Consider the following 18,585-nt stretch of genomic DNA (forward strand, 5'->3'; position numbering starts at 1 on the left):
CGAGTGTTTCATTCCTATGAAAGGTAGGATTCATGCTTTGGGTTAGAAATTGCCGACCGCTCATTTGCGTTTTTAATACCATGCGCATTATCTTCCGAGGTCTAGCAGCTTCGCGTCAAGTCCAACACAACTTAAGAACGTCCTCGACAATGCGCAGGTCATTAGACATAGTAGAGAGAGAGAGAGAGAGAGAGAGGAATAAAGGTCTGACATCAGGTACCCAGGTCAGGGAAGTTAGAAGACAGTAAACGTGTCAAAAGTATATAGCCATGGCATTCATCTAATTATATGCTCATTTAAACTATATATAGTTTAATAAAATAATGTATGTTACCAGCAATACATCAATTACAACCTTACTATAGTGATTGTATTTACTAGCTGCTGACCACCTTCATAACTCACATGTAAAAATCATTAAACAATTCCATAAATGTTTCATAGTTTAAAAAAGCTTTTTATTTTATTAACTTTTTGTTTTTGCACTTTAATTGTAAAGATGTTCCTACAATTAAAAACAACTAGTTTGAGATTTATATCCCCATGTCGTTTTTGAATTATACTAGAATCCTCCACCTCTCTCAGTTGTAAAAAAAGTAACTTTTACTCTGAGTAAATTTAAAATGACTTACTTTTTACTTTTACTTGAGTAGATTTTTAGACCAGTAACTTTACTTTTACTTAAGTAAAATATTATTAAATTAATGTAGCCCAGTGTTAAACTTGGGTATTGTAATGTAATGAAAAAATTGAGGTTATGATTAATCTCTTATTCAAACATGAGTCACATGACTATTAACAAGTAAACGCTCATTTACTTTAAATAAATAACAGAAAACCTTGATTTCTAAAAAAGGAAATGTTCAATTCATTTTACATTATTAAAAGGACATTAATATTTGTGATTTTATGTCATGACAGTGATGAAGTTAAAGTTTATTATTTAGTTAAATAATATTGTCAAAGGTTTAATAATGTAAGGCCTTGTGTTACATTTTATTGGTCATTTGAGTATTAATGCTGTATAGTCAATAGTGATTGGCTGTCGGTATGGCAACGGATGCACGTGACCGAGAGAGGGAAGAGGTGTGTTCGACATCGGCTGTGGCTGGATGTAACCGATCGGCGAGATTAGCCGCGTGCAGGCGGGGAGGAGCTGAAAACGGAGACGTGAAGTCGGACGCGCTGTGGTTCCCGTAGTTTGCTGCATTTACGTCAGGCATGGCTGATCACGTGCCGTTTGCTTGCTTAATCGCATTAAACATGATTTGTAAGATGTAAACTACATAAAAAGTGAATTATACTGTTTTGAATGTCCGTGTATGAGCATGAGTGGAACTGAAGAGGCTTACAGCATCTGTTTTTACAAGAATAAAGTTTAACAGAAGCATAAATTATTTAAATACCAATGTAGTGGGGTCTACGTTTTTGTATCCATTTTATTTTGATGAAGATGACACAATATAACATCGCGACTACATGAAAAGAGCTTTAACTGTTATAAAAATACAGATTTGTGAGCATTTGTGGAACTGAGGGCGTGAAAATACACACGAAACACACATGATTGTTGTCATGTGGTGAATCCGACCAATCTTGAAACAGCTGTGTCGTCATTACAGCCCGTGCAGCTCCTCTTCGGGAACTGCGCTGGCTAACTCAGGCGGCTGATCTCGAACCGCTCTTGCGGTACTTAAAAACCATATGACACAGTCACGTGCCTGCAGCGCCAGCTTAAGTCGGACAAGATAACTAACCGGAATGCACTGCTTCAAGTCAGCCACCGATCGGTCTGCACAGCACCGCATGAAGTCGAACACACCTAACGTGAGTGAGAGTGCGGGAAGTTGATTTCGCTCTCTCGCTGGACAGTAGTGATGGGTCGTTCGCGAACGCCGGCTCTAAGAGCTGATTCTTTGTAGCGAACGAGCAGAGCCGAATCTTCAGAAGCATGCAGGGGAGCCGGCTCTTCTAAGGGAGCCGAGCCAGAAGAGCCGAATCTATGAAAAGAGCCGGACTGCCATCACCAAAATGTAGAGCCGGAGCTTGAGCCGAAAGAGCCGAACCAATGGAAAGAGCCGGACTGCCCATCACTACTGGACAGGTGTGAAAGAGAGGACGCTTGAGCGTGCTTTATAAAGATATAACGCGAAACAAGAGTGATTAAACCCGATGAAACTGAGCAGGGGTTGTTGAGTGAAATATGAGTAGGAAAAGAAGCCGGAGACCTGTCTGACGGAGCGGGAGGAGCGGACGCGTGATCGGAGGTAGCTGAGAGAGCTAGACACGTGAGCTTATGCTGGCGGTTCTGTCCGTGAATCGCGCTGCACGTGAGCATCGTCCGGACCGAAGTATTTCCACGCTCTCAATGTTTTGCCAGTTTGTTCAACGCACTCAATGTTTTTGCAAGACTAACACAGGCCTGCAACGTGTTTTTTCTTCGTTCCAAGCAGTACTGTGAGTAACTGAAATGTGTGAGTGGGCCCACCGCCATTGCACGTGCTAAGAGTTGTTTCAGTAAGTTACACATGGCGACGTTGTATTGTTTATTGTAAAGTTCTCCGTGTATTTTCAATTGTTGAGAAAGAGATAAGGGAGGAGAACTTTTATAGCATTCATTTGATGTACAACGGGTGATTGAAACTATTGAGGTTTCTAGCTAATTTGAATGGGGCTATTGTTTAAGTATTTGGAGAATTTTTTGGTTATTTATTTTGTATATTTGTTGATATTTTGTTTTGGGGCAAAGTTTTATATTCTATTCGTTGATATTTTGTTTTGGGGAAGAATTTATATTCTATTTACTCAATTTTGTGGTTTAAATAAACCAGGGCTAACCCTATTTTTTTGTTAAACTAAAACTATCTCTGGGTTTCATTATTCTTACATATTTTATGGTCAAAAGGTTTCACAATTTGTAAAAAACTTATTAGGTGCACCTTCTTGGTATCCACCTGAACTATAACGAACCCAAGCACCCACCATTTTCATGCAAGTAATTAGCAGAGTGGCAATACGGGTGCTACAGTAACTTTACTTTTACTTGAGTACAATATTTTATTACTTTTTCCACCTCTGGCATTGCGTTAGCAATTTTAGTTTAATTGGGCCATCTAGTGTCTGTTACTTGTTAGCGTATTTGTCAATGCAACACACCTGACCCATGATAATTAGGTAAATTGATATTTTTCTCATAAAGCCTTTTATATTAGTTTTTAAAAAACTAGACATGATAATGTGACCAGTCACGGGAAGAGAATGCTGAGAAATTTGAGAAAGAAGAGTTAACACTTTTCCCTTTTCCCTGGCTGGAGAGACAATAGGGCTCAATTACATCTCATTTAGCTAAGCCATACCCCCTGTAAAGCCATTTTGAGTTACAGATATTCTAGCATCATATGTAGTATTTTTTGACAGGAGACCGGATGACAACATGCAAAAATAAACAGAACTTTTTACCTTTGTGGGGATCACAAGTCGAATCCAGTCTGTTTCAGATGTGTGAATCATCCAATGACCATTTTTGTCCAAATGCGTACAATCCGTGAAATATAGATATATAGTCTATTGTTTACATCAGATTTCACATGACCGTCTGGTAATAGAATATAATATAAAATCTGAGGACTATTTACATCGTAACATGTAAGGGTATATCAGATTACACTCCGGTATTTACGTTTTGTTAAACACATGAACTCGCCCTCAAAGTTTGTATTTAAAATAGGGCGGTAATATAATAGATCATCCAAACAGCACCGTCGAAAACATGACGTCCTTTAGAGATGTTACCAATCGCTCGCTCGTTCCTCCATCAGCAAATGACTTTATGGAAAATATTGATAGACAAAACATGCAGCAAATTATATAATGAGTTCAACGATCTCTGTGTAACTTATATGTGTTTGACTTCATGCTGCGCTGCAAGAACTGAGAGCGAGATGATGTCAAAGTACAGCGTGAGCGAGTCGAAATTAAACGACGTAAGATTTCTTGAAGAGCTCTCGTGGTACTTTGACGTCATCCGACAGCGGCGCCGCATAAAGTCGAGCAAGCCAGTGACGCGGCTGACTGTTATTTGTTCTGCCCTAGCTTCTTTTTTTTTCTTTTTTTTTGTGCGCCCAAGTTCGTTTACAGTCTGGGGAGACGCACGCTGTAAGTTTGAAAAAAAAAACTTGTCAAACATGTCTGAGGGACAGGTCAGCCGCGTCACTACAGTCACGTGACTTCACGCGATTCACAACAGAACCGAAAGAGAAGACTAAATAAAGTTGTAATTCTTGCTATTTTTGCACCACAATGTATTTTCGATGCTTCAACACATTCTTACTGACCCACTGATGTCACATGGACTACTTTGATGATATTTTTATTAACTTTCTGGACATGGAAACCGTACTTAGATTTTCAGTGGTTGGGACAAAAGCTCTCTGACTAAATTTAACGTTTAGAATGACATATGGGTAAGTCATTAATGACATTAGGTTCATTTTTGGGTGAACTATCCTTATTTAGTAGTCACGCTGTTCCCTTTGGGGGCGGGTGCGAAAACACAAGCCGCTTATCCAGTATGTAAATTTACACGGACAATGACTACCCCCACTGCACACTAGAATCTCTGGAAAAACAAGCCGGTTTCAACCGCAAAATGTACGCTTTAAATATACAAAAACTGCTATCTCAAAAATGGAGAGGCTTCTTCGTGATCTCAACTAACAGATTCTGCAAAAAAACAAAAATCACAAATTTTGAAAAAAAAAAAAAACTTTCTCATTTTCTCGAAAGTTGTGCAGCCGACTTGTATCACTGGTTTCCGTGTCACAAATGCATAAGAGTTTGCAAAGTTATAGAAATTATATTAGTTATAGAAAATTATAAAAGTTATAGAAAGTCTTTTATTTTGTAATCTGGTCATGTCACGCTTCACGTTCCACTTCCTGTTTATTTGTATAAAGCCACTTCCTACTCATGTCGGGGCGAAGTATTGTATGTATGTATGTATGTATGTTCACAGCTGCATTACCAAGCGTTCTCTGTCTTGTATCCTGATTCTGTTTACCTGTTCCTGATTCTGTCTACCTGTTCCTGTTTTTTGACCCGTTGTCTGTTACATTGGATTCTGATTGTTTGCTGCCTGCCTTGACCTTTTGCCTGTATTTTGGATTACCTTTTTGGATTGCCCTTTATTGGATTTGTTTGCTTGCCTAAGTGGAATTTATTTAATAAAACTTCCTACACATGGATTCGTCTTACTCTCGCGTTGTGTAAAGCAGCCCACGTTACACACACTAAATACTGCATAATTATACCATTGCAAACAAGAAATTAGATCAAATCTGTTTGCTATTACATTATTATTTGCTCATGATTATGGTTTTTGTCTTTTGATGTAAAGTTTAACTACTGTGGAGTATTTCAGTTGTTTTGAAGAGAACCTCAGTCATGAATGCTGCTCAGTTCCCTACTTCTGCTGTCTGGATGCTAAAGAGGATGTGAAGAAACTTCCTTAAATTGCTGACACCACAAATATGCAAATGAAAACGTTAACTTAAGGTTTAGGAATGCACAGTGTGAAACATTAGATTATGAATACCCAGGGTTATTTCTTTACCTCCTGGTTAAGTATGAACAGTGTGAAACGTGAAACAGATAACCCAGGATTCTGTAAACCTGGGGTTTAGAATAACCTGAGGTTAACTATTTCAATTGTCAAAGCCCTTTTAGTTATTTTAGATGTATTGTTGTTTTGTTTTATATTGTATTTAATTTGATAATTAATTTTTTGACTCAACAATGCACACAGTTTGCTTTATAAATGCTTTTATTGATTGGAGAAGTTTTCAGGAAGCTTCAGTAAGTTACTGAGTTTTAAGAATAAGTTCAGAAAAAAATGTATAGGCTTGTAGTACAATCATAGTACTTTGAAACAGATTGATTTTTCATGATCTCATAGGTTGGGCACAAATGTAGTTCATTATGTATGAACAGAGCTGATCATTCCAGCAACGGTTATCTGTGATAAAGGATAAGATGAAAATAAAATCAGTACTGAAGTATCTGAGCAAAATTTCAAGTGTTGTTGCAAAGGGTCTAAATCAGGGGTGCCCAAAGTCATTCCTAGAGGCCCGGTGTCCTGCAGAGTTTAGCTTCAACTTCTTTCAGCACACCTGTCTAGAAGTTTCTAGTATGCTTAGTGAGACTTTAATTACCTGCTTTAGGTTTGTTTGATTAGTGTTGGAGCTAAACTCTGCAGGACACCGGCCCTCCAAGACCGAGTTTGGCACCCTTGGTTTAAATACAGTAAATGTGAAATTTTTTTCTTGTTTTTAAATTTACAGACATTTCTAAAATTCTGTTTTCACTTTTTCACTATGGGGTACTGAGTATGAATTCAAACAATTGTACCATCAGGCTGCAAAATAACAACACTGAAAAGTAAAAGGGATCTGAATGTAGTGAATGCACTGTATATAGCATTTTCTGACAACTAAACAAGTCAATTTAATACAAAATGCTATAAAATGTTAAGATTGTAAATAAACAGAATAATGATATGAGACTTTCTTACTGGTAAAGTTTATCTCCAAGCAGTGCTCTTTATCACCAATGATAGGTTCTCCAGGGCACCAGCTGGTAAAGTCAAATTGAGATCCATCAGACCACAGCCAATGTCCATCCTAATGAGTTAGGAGAGTCAAAGAGTTTACTAATAATCTATTCACCCTGCTGAAAAAACAGCATACCAGCAAAACCAGCATATGTTGTGTTTTGGTGCTGGTTTGCTAGTAAGCACCTGCTGTACCAGCACCAAACCAACATCAGCACCAGCTAAACCAGCACCAAACTAGCATTAGCACCAGCATTCCATGCTGGTCATACCAGCAAGACACAGCATATGTTGTGTTTTGGTGCTGGTATGCTAGTTCCCATGCTGGTTTAATGCTGGATTTTTCTGCAGGACACACTCATTAATGATTTAATTCAGTCATTTATATTGTAACAAAAAGCATGAGATATTGTATCTATAGAAAAATCAGTTCCCTTTCAGTCGGTCATTACGACATCACGTCGTGACCGACGAATTGGGAACTCGCTTAGAGAGACCAATCTGCGTTACTACTAAAACGCCAATGAACTTGGCATTGAGATATTTGCATAATGCTGGCGCCACCCCGCCAGGTGCGTATATAAGCAGCAGTGCAAATAGGGAAATTATCTTTTTCGCTTCGAAAGCCGGCAGTATCTGCTACTGAGAAGCTACTTTCTGCTCTTTGGGGAAACGATTGCTGAAGTTGGTTGGACTAGCAGTACCACAGCGGACGCAGCGTTTTTCCACTACTCTACAGCTTTTTTGTTTGAGTTTTAGTGAGTGCGTTGCTGTTCCTTGTGTGCATCATCAACTGAGCATCAAAGAGTGATTTCCTAAAAGAGTGATACGAGAGAGCTCTGTGTCTTGTTAAAGACAGCCACTCTCTCTATATCCGGAGATCAGCGTCCTTTTCAGAATGGCTTTTCGTCCGTGCTATCTTGGGTGCGGCAAGTACATGGGTCCGAAGGACGGTCACAAGCGTTGTCTCTCATGCTTGGGCATCGAGCATGCGGAGGCTGCGTTTGCTGGGGGTGCATGTTCTCACTGCGAGGAGATGTCCCTTTTGGATTTGCGCAGACGGCTGTCGTTTCTCCGGGAACGGCGTCCTCGTCCGGTGAGTGCTGAACGCCCCCACGGTATGGCCGTGAAGCTCTCTAAGGACGATCTGCGCTTAACTGTGCTGAGCCGGTCGGGGGATTCATCCTCCGGCTCTCAGCCTTCCCGTCCTCAGCCGGTAGAGGTACCAATGGAGACTGTGTACGGGAGCCACGTTCGACGGGCTTGCAGCCTCAGGGGTGTGGACAGCACCCCAGCTGCACTGGCACATCAACTGCCACGAGTTGTGCGCTGTATATCTGGGACTTGAACCCTTCGCTACGGAGCTACGAGGGAAGGATGTATTGTTCGCACTGACAATACTGCGACTGTTGCGTATATCAACAGTCAAGACGGTTTGCGCTCTTGTCACCTGTCGCATCTCGCCCGTCATCTCCTTCTTTGGAGTCAGAAGCGTCTGAGGTCCCTTGGCGACTCCACCCAGAGTCCACCTAGAGATGGTCCAGCTAATTTGGAAGAAGTTCGGTCGTGCGCAGATAGATCTGTTTGGTCCCCGGACGATACCTATTGTCGCCTGTTTTATTCACTAACCGAGGGCAGCCTCGGTGTGGATGCACTGGCACACAGCTGGCCGCGGGGATACGCAAATACGCATTCCCTCCATTGAGCTTAATCGCACAGACGCTGTGCAAGGTCAGGCAGGACAAGGTCAGGCAGGACAAGGGTAGCCTTCTACTGGTCGCGCCTTAGGTAGAGCTGTAGAGTAGTGGAAAAACGCTGCGTCCGCTGTGGTACTGCTAGTCCAACCAACTTCAGCAATCGTTTCCCCAAAGAGCAGAAAGTAGCTTCTCATTTGATATCTAATTCATGAAGATGGCGGCGGCGGCGGATGGCGTGAGTGGTTTGGTGGGCTCCACTCACGAACACAAATCAGGACATATTGCCGCTCATATAGTCCCTAACCAGTTTAAAATTGGTGCTTTATATGATATCAACAAACATTTTCGCAAACAAAAGAGAAACCGCAAACATGAGTACGACAACCACCATATAGCAGTCTTGGCTACCTGTTGCATTCTGGCGTTTATGTCAGTACTGTTTATATGCGATATACCAACTAAAGCAGGTGAAAATACTAACCGTCCCGCTGCTGTTGATCAAGATCCATTTGGCATTTTGGGTGAGAAAACCAAACTATATTTTTTTGGTGTTGGTTATGTTACCATCTTCTCCCACACCTTTACTGCCAATGAAGCACGGGCTTCCAAAAGACTGAACAAACGCAACTGCACGAGCAAGCAGAAGCACGCTCCTCCAAAAATAATTAAAACTTTAATGTTGTTGCTGCTTCTGTCGGGAGATGTACACTTAAATCCCGGGCCACTACGTAAAGACGATGTATTCCAACCAGGCCCGGAGTGGGTAATCGGGAGAACCGGGAGAATTCCCGGTGGGCCGCTTCACTTTTGGGCCGGTCGAGTTATTTTTTTTTTTTTACATTTGTCACGTTAGTGAGTCTATCTTCTCTTAAAAAACACCTCACACGTTTCGCATTGACACTGCAGCGCGCAGCCTCTGCATGGGTTGTACCATGTGAGGGAGTTTTCCCCTCCCCTCCCATAGAGTTGGTTCGGTCCATAGCACGTCTTCTCCAAAACTTTTCTCCGGTAGGCTGGGCCGCCCCTACCGTAACGTTATGCGTCTGAGAGGAGGAGGGCGTAAAAAACAGGTTGAAGAAAAAAGCCATTGGTGGAGGATGCTGCCAAATGTGCCAACCTTACAGATTTATTTTTAAGAGGATAAACAAAAGTGACAACAGGTAACTTAAAGAGAAATAAGCCTAATAATGATTAGCATTAGCAACGTAATTATTCGGCTAATACCGTTGTCAAACTATTACAAGCTGTTAACGTTTATAATATATGTGCCCTCATAGTGTTCATGTCACGTGTATATAACCTGTCTTCCATATAAGGGAATATGCAAATACATGTGGTTCCGGTTCTGGCAGAGAGCAGAGTGGTACATGCGTATGTTTTCCTCCATATTGTTTAATAAATTACCGGTTATCAATTACGCAAAATGGCTGCATCAACAGGTTATGGGCCCAGGAAAGATGCAGGTAAGATGAAAAGAGCAGCCAGCATTTTTTTAGTTAAAATATTAGCCTTTTGTGTATACATGGCGATTCATAGACTTTGCAAATATTATGCAAACATCTTCTGAGCAGCAGATAAGCCAGTTCCCCGGTGAAAATGAGGAGGCCATGAGTAAACAATATGAATTAAAGTTATTTAACCCTCAGTGTTCAGAACCCTATAATACCTTTTGTGTTCCCAGTCAAAAATGACCAGCCTAAAAAAAGCTTATAAATCACTTGTTATGCTATATGTTTACCCAATATTGGATTCAATATTTTTGTCAAATTGTTTTCTTTCTAAATTAGGACTGTGTTTTATATTTCTATTTGCATCTGATTAATCATATATGCCTCATAGCATTAGCAATGCTAATAATTTATCAACCTTTTCTTGTGGAATAGACTCTAAAAAGGGCTGGGTTATTTTTGACCCATAATGGGTAAATATTGGACAGAACACGCTGCTTGGTTAAAATTGACCCAATGCTGGGTTGTTTTAACCCAAATGTTGGGTTATTATAATCCATGGTTGCATAACAACAACCCAACATTGGGTTATTTTTAACCCAGCATTTGTTCTGTCCAATATTTACCCATTATGAGTAAAAAATAACCCAGCCTTTTTTAGAGTGTAGAGGAATATTTTTGTTAACTTCTCATCTTAAGTGAAATATTATTTAACTTTTACCTTATTTGTTGAACCATGATATTAATAAAAACTATGGTAAGAGCTGAACTGTTGCTTTATTTATCCAATTTGAAAAAAGTGCTAATTTGGAATAACACTATGGAAAAGTGGGCCGGTCTTGGGCCTGAAACTCCCGGGCTGAAAAGTGGCCACACTCCGGCCCTGATTCCAACACACTGAACAGCAGTATCAAGAACATGATTCGTTTCCGGAAGTTGACGTAACAACAGACGTAGTCTTTCTGACTGAAAGTAGTGCATCTGGCGGCGAGAGGGACGGAACAACTGCTGGCGCTGTCGTGTTGGAGCCGCAGCAGATGCGGGGCTTTGATCGCGATGAGGAGTGGAGCGTGGGTGTATGTCATCCAGTACCAGCAACAGAGTCTCAGAGCATCGTTGTCTGTAATTTGGATTCGGACACCGCGGTGAGTCTTGATCTACACGGCCCATGCATTACAACAGATAACGAATGTAAACAACGACGGCAACATACAAGGTCCAAAAATCCAAATCGGGCAGCGCTCAAGCAGAAAGAGCTGAAGATCTTTCAAACTGTAAATCATGCCCAGATTATTTGGAATCCCCAAACAAAACCAAAGGGGATTTTGGGAGGACACATTAATATAAGGAGTATCTTACCAAAAATAGATCAAATTAAAAGATTGTTAACTGATTCCAACCTGGATTACATGTGTGTGACTGAAAGCTGGCTGTATCCATCCGTTCCTACAGACCTAATCAACATACCTGGCTTTAAGTGTTACAGGAGAGATAGGGACAAAGGGAGGGGTGGGGGGGTGCTATTATACATCAAAGATAAATTTAAGTGTGAGATAGTTAACATTGACTCGACATTGGAATGCCTGGGGCTAAATGTAATTCTGTCTGCAACAATGCAATTTAAATTAATCGTTATTTATAATCCACCTTCACATAGAGCAAATTTTGATGAAGATCTTAAGAGTCTCCTGTTGAATATTGATAATTGTACAGAATGTATAATAATGGGCGATTTCAATATAAATTGGCAGGAGAAAAATAACAGCAGAACAAAGCTGAAATCATTGATGGATAAGTTCAAATATAAGCAAATGATAAACAAACCTACAAGAATTACTAAACACAGCGAAACATTGATTGATTTGATTTTTGTAAATAGACCAGGGGCCGTATTCACAAAGCATTTTATCTTATCACTAAGAGTACTCCTAAATCGCACTAAAAGATTTTAGCTAGGAGTTTTCTCTTAAAAGTTATTCACAACGCCTTTCAGACCTACTTTTAGTAAGGAAAAATGATAACTCCTAAACTAAGAGTGAGTCTTCGTTGCTACGGATGACGTCAATTCTCATGCACGAGCTGCCTCGCAATGACCACGGTGATTGGTTGTTAGATGACAGGGCTGTCATGCGTAACATAACACAGACGCACCAAATCATGGAATTACAATATCGAAATATGTCTGTGTCCTATACAAAATAATAATAATAGTAATGCCATCGAAATGCATATATTAAAGAAAAGTTGTGAATTAAATTAAATTAAATCAAGCCTAATACAAATGAAAACCGCCAATTGCCTAATAATAAAAAACGACATTGCATTAACACAATTGCTTAATTAATGTACATCCTATTAGCCTAAATAGACTACTTAAAGCAAGGAAATGTTGCCCATATTAAAGAAGCCTGCCTAATGTAATAAATAAATGATGGTGGAACTCGCCAAAACGAAAAGCCCAAATGGATGCAGGATCAGTTACTGCTGCTGGCCCAGTTGGTGCTGGAAAAAAGAAACGTAGGCTAATAAAAGGGAAATTTGGCACTGAGATATCAAGCAAAACTAAGCGTGAGACATGCGAGAAAGTGATGCGCGGGTCAATGTACAAAACAACTGGCACCCGACCAACGTTTTCAACTAACCCGCCCGCAACTCGGACCGCAAAAAATAAAAAATAAATAGTGTACCCGACCCGCTCCCTGGCCAGCATTTTTTTTAAGTAGTAATTGTTTAATAGTTAATTGCCATCTTTATTTCAAACGACCCGACCGAACGCGACCCGAATATCATTAAAAATATTTTTGGATGACTCGTAACCGCGGGTGACCGCATGCATCCGCTCATTTCGGATCAACCCGCGCATTACTGATGGGAGAGGATTTGTTGCAGATCAATGCAACATTCCCACTTATGTCGCGGACCCCGGACGAATGTGAGAGGCGGTGGTATATGCATTACAATCGCAGTAGAGGGTTGAGATTGCAGCCTTTAAACAGACTAGCATGGCAACAGGTATGCCTATAATATTAAATATTTAATATCATTATTGTTTCATGTAATTCTAAAAAACTTCCTGCTTGTCATGAATGTAATGAATTATGAAACAAATGTCATAAACAATATGCTTACATTAAAGTGTGCTTTTAAGTACTTGCAATGCTTTTGAGTTGGTGAAACTGTCCATGTAAAGGAGGATCAGCACCTAAGGCATTTTAAGATCTTTTGTGAATAGGTCTTAGTGAGTTAGGAGTCCTCTCGACTTCTTTTAAGCTGTCCCAGACTTAGGTGCTACTTTTAGGGCTAAAATGCTTTGTGAATTACTCTTAGTGAAAAAATTTAGGAGTCCTAAATTTAGGAGTGACACGCCCATTATTTTTAGGAGTTGCTCCTAAATTCGCCAGTTAGGAGCTACTTTTAGCCTTAAAATTCTTTGTGAATACGGCCCCAGAAAGAATAACTAAAACTTATAATCTGATCACAGGGCTTAGTGACCATAACATGACATTAGCTGTTAGAAAGTTAACTAAAAAGCGTTTTATTAATCATAATAAAGCAGAGAATAAAATGAAAACAACAAGAATTCCCAAATCAAAAATAAATTCTTTCGAAAATGAGCTAAATCAAATTAATTGGAATAGTATTATCGCTGAGACGGATTTAAATGTGAGTGCATCCAAATTTGTCACTAAACTAAATGATGTAATAAATAAGTACACAAAAACCTGGACAAAAAAAACAAGGAAGTATTCTCTACCATGGTTTAACCACGACATTTGGCTAATGGCTAAAAAACGTGACCTTGCACTTAAAAAGTCCTTAAAATCTAGGAATAATATTGACCATCAAATCTTCACTGGTCTCAGGAACAAAGTCATAAGTGAGCTGCGTAAAGCAAAAACTAAATATTTTATAAAAATGATAGAAGATGCAAATGGAAGCAGCTCTAAACTATGGCAACATATAAATAAGTTGACAAATTCTAATAGGAAAAACCTTCAAATTATAGATTGCCTTAAAATTGATGATAATTATGTTACTGATAACCAGTTAATTGCAAATGAGCTAAACAAATACTTTGTCGAATCAGTTTACGATCTAGCTAAACCTTTCAAGGGCAAATTACCTCATGAGAATAAAGTTCAGCCTAGTAGTACAGATCTCTTACAAATCAGAGAAGTTTCGTGTGACAAAGTAAGGAAAATTATTGTCAAAATGAAAAATTCTACATCAAGAGACATACATAATCTCAATGTTTCTCTAATTAAAAAACATCTAAGCAGTTTGCTCGATCACATTACTTATCTTGTAAACCAGTCAATACAGACAAATACTTTTCCTCAGAGCTGGAAGACTGCTGTTATAACTCCAATTTATAAGTCAGGCGATAAAGATCAAGCCTGTAATTATAGGCCTATTTCCATCCTCCCTGTTGTTTCTAAAGTGCTGGAAAAAATTGTGGCGGAACAATTAATAGAACATCTTGAAAATAACAAATTGTTGCATGCCCAGCAGTTTGGGTTCAGACAAAAACACAGTACAGAAACAGCGAATTGCTTCTTGCTAGAACAGATTAAAGGTTCACTGGATAAAGGGAATGTCGTAGGCGCTGTGTTTTTAGATCTAAAGAAGGCCTTCGACACAGTGGACCACTGTATTTTATTACAGAAATTACAACATTTCCAACTTTCACCTGCAGCTCTCTCATGGTTTAAGTCATACCTGGAGGGTAGAGAACAATGTGTGAAAGTAGGAACCGTTAAATCCAACTTGAGTCTAAATGACTTAGGAGTGCCTCAAGGGTCAGTTTTAGGACCACTGTTGTTTTCAATGTATATAAATGATCTTCCAGATTGCTGTCAGGGTGTAAATTGCCAGCTTTATGCTGACGACACAGTTATCCATGTGTCAGCAAAAACAACTGCACTGGCTGGGCAGCAGTTAACACAGGCACTACATAACATCTCAAGATAGCTTCAGCTGTCTCATTTAACTTTAAACGTACAGAAAACTTTTTCAATGTGTTTTTCGATCAACCGGAGGTCCCCTCACAGCATCTTTGAGGTTCATTTAGACCAAGAACCCATTCAAGAGGTTCATGAAACTAAATATTTGGGAATTATTTTGGACAAACACTTGAAGTTTCAAAGTCAAGTAAACCATGTTTGCAAGAAAGTGAAATCAAACTTGAATTGTTTTCGTTTTATTAGAGGGCATTTGTCACATCACGCGGCTTTATTGTTTATGCATGCTATGGTTTTTTCGCATTTGTCATACTGTATTACGGCATGGTCACAAACATCAGCGTCCACTCTAAAACCAGTCACCTCTCTTTATAAACAGGCAATTAAGATATTTGATAAAAAACCTATGAGATGGCATCAGTGTGATATCATACAAAAACACAAGCTTTTTACTTTTGAAAATTTTATAAATTTTAGTGTTTTGAAATTGACTTTTAAATGTTTGAACAATTGTGTGTCACCACTGTTTTCGGGCCTCATGGAGAGGCGTCAGGGTTCTCTTAGACCCTCCACCAGAGCCTCAGCTAGTGGGGATTGTGTGCTCCCGAAGCTAAGAACATCTTTTGGACAATCTAGCTTCTCCTTTAGAGGGGCTACACTATGGAACTCTCTCCCCACTGGATTGAAACTGCAGACCAATATTAACATCTTTATCAGAGAGCTAAAACAGTGGCTTAAAACGGGCCAAAGTTGTTCTCATGTGTAACTGTGTTTGTTTAGTATACTGTGGTTTTAGTTTGTTTTTTAGTTGTAAAAGCCTCCTATGGACAGGTGTTGAAAATTAGCACACGTGCTATAACACTTAATACAATGCATCTGGTTCGTCCAATGTCTATTGCTATGTCCATATTAAATTAACTAAATAAATAAAAATAAATAAAAATAAAATAAAAATACTGGACGACCAGGAATTGGTTCCCAGAACTGATGCTCCTCACGACAGCCCCTCCCTGGTGAATTCCCCTGAAGAAGGACCTTCTTTCTCAAGGAGGGGGCACATTATGGCACCCGCGCTCCGACCTGTGGGATCTCCAAGTTTTTGTCAATGAAAACTCTGACCCTGCTCGCATTGGCCTCCGTTAAGAGGGTAAGTGACCTCCATGCATTCTCCATCAACGATTCGTGCCTTCAGTTTGGTCCTGCTGTTTTGAGCGTAACTCTCAGACCCAGACCAGGCTATGGGCCCAAAGTTCCCACCACTTCCTTCAGAGATCAGGTGGTGAGCTTGCAAGCGATTCCCCTGGAGGAGGCAGACCCAACCATGGCTTTATTATGTCCCGTACGCGCGCTGCGCCTCTATGTGGATTGCACACAAAGCCTCAGGACCTCAGACCAGCTCTTTGTCTGTTAGGGTGGTCAGCAGAAAGGAAAAGCTGTCACTAAGCAGAGGATGTCTCATTGGTTAGTTGATACTATCGCCCTTGGCTTATAATCTGCAGGGCATTCCATGTCCATTTAATTTGAGAGTGCACTCCACTAGGAGTGTTGCCTCATCTTGGGCTCTCGCTCGTGGTTCCTCGCTAACAGACATCTGCAGAGCTGCTGGTTGGGCAACACCTAATACGTTCATTAGATTTTACAGTGTTCGTATCGAGCCTGTCTCCTCTCGTGTCCTTTCCTCATCAGGGGAAGCACAGAGAACAGACACCCACGTCGGCTTGCAGCCTCCGACTGACGCTACACAATAACTGTCAGTATGGAAGGACATCCAGTCAAAATGCGTAATGGTTTGATTGACTCTCCTCCGCTGCCCTGGCAGCCTGATGTTGCAGAGCATCCGCTGTCAGCCTCTCACTAGCTGCATCCTTGCGAACCTATGTGTTTGGCTCGGGCATCCACATTGCGTCCCACCGGGTTCCTTTGTGAGTATTTTCCGTGGGGTTAATCCTACTAGCCCACGTTTCCCTCAGCAGAGCACTGCTTTGCTTACACAGCCACGGCTGTCTTTATACCTCAACTACGGTTGACTTTCGCCCACCAATAGCCCTTAACGGGGCGGTGGCTTCCGCAGCGTCCCTATACCGCTCAGATAGGGCGCTTCCCAGTCGCTAGCACTACTGTGGGGTTAAAGGAACATCTAGTGCCCGGCCTTCTGCCTTAAAACCTAATTCTCCTTATCCTTAAGTGGAACCGGAGGGCTTTACGCAGACACTGGAAGAGGTCAGCCCTCAGTGGCGTTTTGGTAGGGATTCCCAATTCGTCGGTCACGACGTGACGTCGTAGTGACCGACTGAAAGGGAACGTCTTGGTTACGTATGTAACCCACGTTCCCTGAAGGAAGGGAACGAAGACGTCACGTCACGTCGCCACAGGGCTGCTCCCTGCTGTTTACGGCCGGTCACACTTTCCGGCTTTGTCAGCAAAATGAAGCTAATTTCCCTATTTGCACCTGCTGCTTATAACGCATCTGGCGGGGTGGCACCAGCATTATGCAAATATCTCATTGCCAAGTTCATTGGTGTTTTATTAGTAAACGAAGCAGATTGGTCTCTCTAAGCGAGTTCCCAATTTGTGACGTCTCCGTTCCCTTCCTTCAGGGAACATGGGTTATATACGTAACCGAGACGTTTTATAATTAAAGCATTAATTTCAGACTAGCCATATCAGCATTTCAGAGCAAAATGACTTACAGTTTCAGCATCATGGCCACCAATCCAAGCACGTGTGTCAGCAGACACAAGACTCAGGAGAAAGTTGTGTTCCATTGTACTGCGCACAGATGCAAGATTAGCATCAATGGATTGACAGTTTTTCTAAAGAGAGAGAGAGATTATTTTAGTGCAAATATAAAATCTAATCTGTTTCAGCTTGGATCATGACATTGAGTGAATTCTTATTCAACAATTTGAATAACTGAATAAAAGTACCTCAGCTGTGATCCAGTCAACTGACTGAGGGAAGAATTTGTAGCATTGCACACCAAAAGGTGTCCATCCATGATGGCAGCGATGAACTATACAGTGATTAAAATATTAGTAATATAAAGTCACATTATTAGTTTTATGTTTCTGTCTATAAGTGCTTTAAATGTTGCTTCTGTTGGTATCCTTTTATGATGTTTATGATGTTTAACAAGTTTTATGGAAAACACAATTTTATGGGAATTTAATCTGAAATATTGGTTGTAGGGTTTGGTAAATCTTGTAAATGTCTTTGTTACCTGCTGCACTCTCAACAGAAAAGACCAAGAAAAGAAGCACAAGAGCTCTCATGACTGCCATGATGAATCTGAAAATGAATTAGCAGGAAAAGTAACACATCTGCACTCATATATACATTGCTGATTATTAGTGAATATTATAAACAAATGTTACAAAAACTCACATTCCTTTCAAATCTTCACTTTCAGAACTTCAGTGTAGATTGTGTAGATGGTCGATGGGGAATCCTATCTTTTATACTTTACTTCAGAGGGAGGGATTTAAACCTGTTGTTGGGTACACCTTAACAATACAAGGAAGCTTTCCACTTATGTATGTTTTTAGCGTTGGGGCAATATTTGTCCAAAAATCTGGAATCAGAGGGTCTCTTGTTAAATTTGTTTTCATATGTGCAATTTGTACACTCTCCTTATTTGGAAATGATCATCATTCATCACCATCACTGTCTTGTATTCTTGTTGTTATTAGTAGTATCATGTTAGTTAATGATATTGTGAATTATACAAACAAATATGAATATTTCTCACTTTAAATTTTCATTTGCAATAAAAAAAACAAGAACCTAAAAGCTCACAGTTAAGGGCATTACAAAGAAGCAGGGTTGCACATGGTCAGATTATTTACTGGTGAACTTGGGTCTTAACACATTAC

The 18,585-nt window shown here is 40.2% G+C and overlaps 1 protein-coding gene across 1 annotated transcript; it reads right to left on the reverse strand.

Moving 5' to 3' along the window:
• Positions 1–5,803: 5,803 nt before the first annotated feature.
• Positions 5,804–18,374, reverse strand: LOC135779067 (galactose-specific lectin nattectin-like). The gene is made up of 7 exons (XM_065289714.2): positions 18,337–18,374; positions 18,098–18,124; positions 17,934–18,001; positions 17,641–17,726; positions 17,404–17,526; positions 6,569–6,677; positions 5,804–6,013 (listed from the first exon to the last, which is right to left on the reverse strand). The coding sequence occupies exons 1-7, from the start codon at positions 18,372–18,374 to the stop codon at positions 5,940–5,942; spliced, it is 525 nt and encodes a 174-aa protein (XP_065145786.2). The 3' UTR covers positions 5,804–5,939.
• Between the last annotated feature and the right edge of the window lie 211 nt (positions 18,375–18,585).

Source organism: Paramisgurnus dabryanus, chromosome 1, assembly GCF_030506205.2.
Source record: "Paramisgurnus dabryanus chromosome 1, PD_genome_1.1, whole genome shotgun sequence".
In the NCBI taxonomy this organism is placed as follows: Eukaryota; Metazoa; Chordata; class Actinopteri; order Cypriniformes; family Cobitidae; genus Paramisgurnus; species Paramisgurnus dabryanus.

Coding starts and splice junctions, on each gene's coding strand:
- LOC135779067 (XM_065289714.2), bottom strand. CDS start 18,374: ATGGTGATGAATGATGATCATTTCCAAATAAGGAGAGT. Junction 18,002..18,097: donor AGTGAAGATTTGAAAGGAAT/GTGAGTTTTTGT, acceptor ATTCATTTTCAG/ATTCATCATGGCAGTCATGA. Junction 17,527..17,640: donor TTGACTGGATCACAGCTGAG/GTACTTTTATTC, acceptor CTCTCTCTTTAG/AAAAACTGTCAATCCATTGA.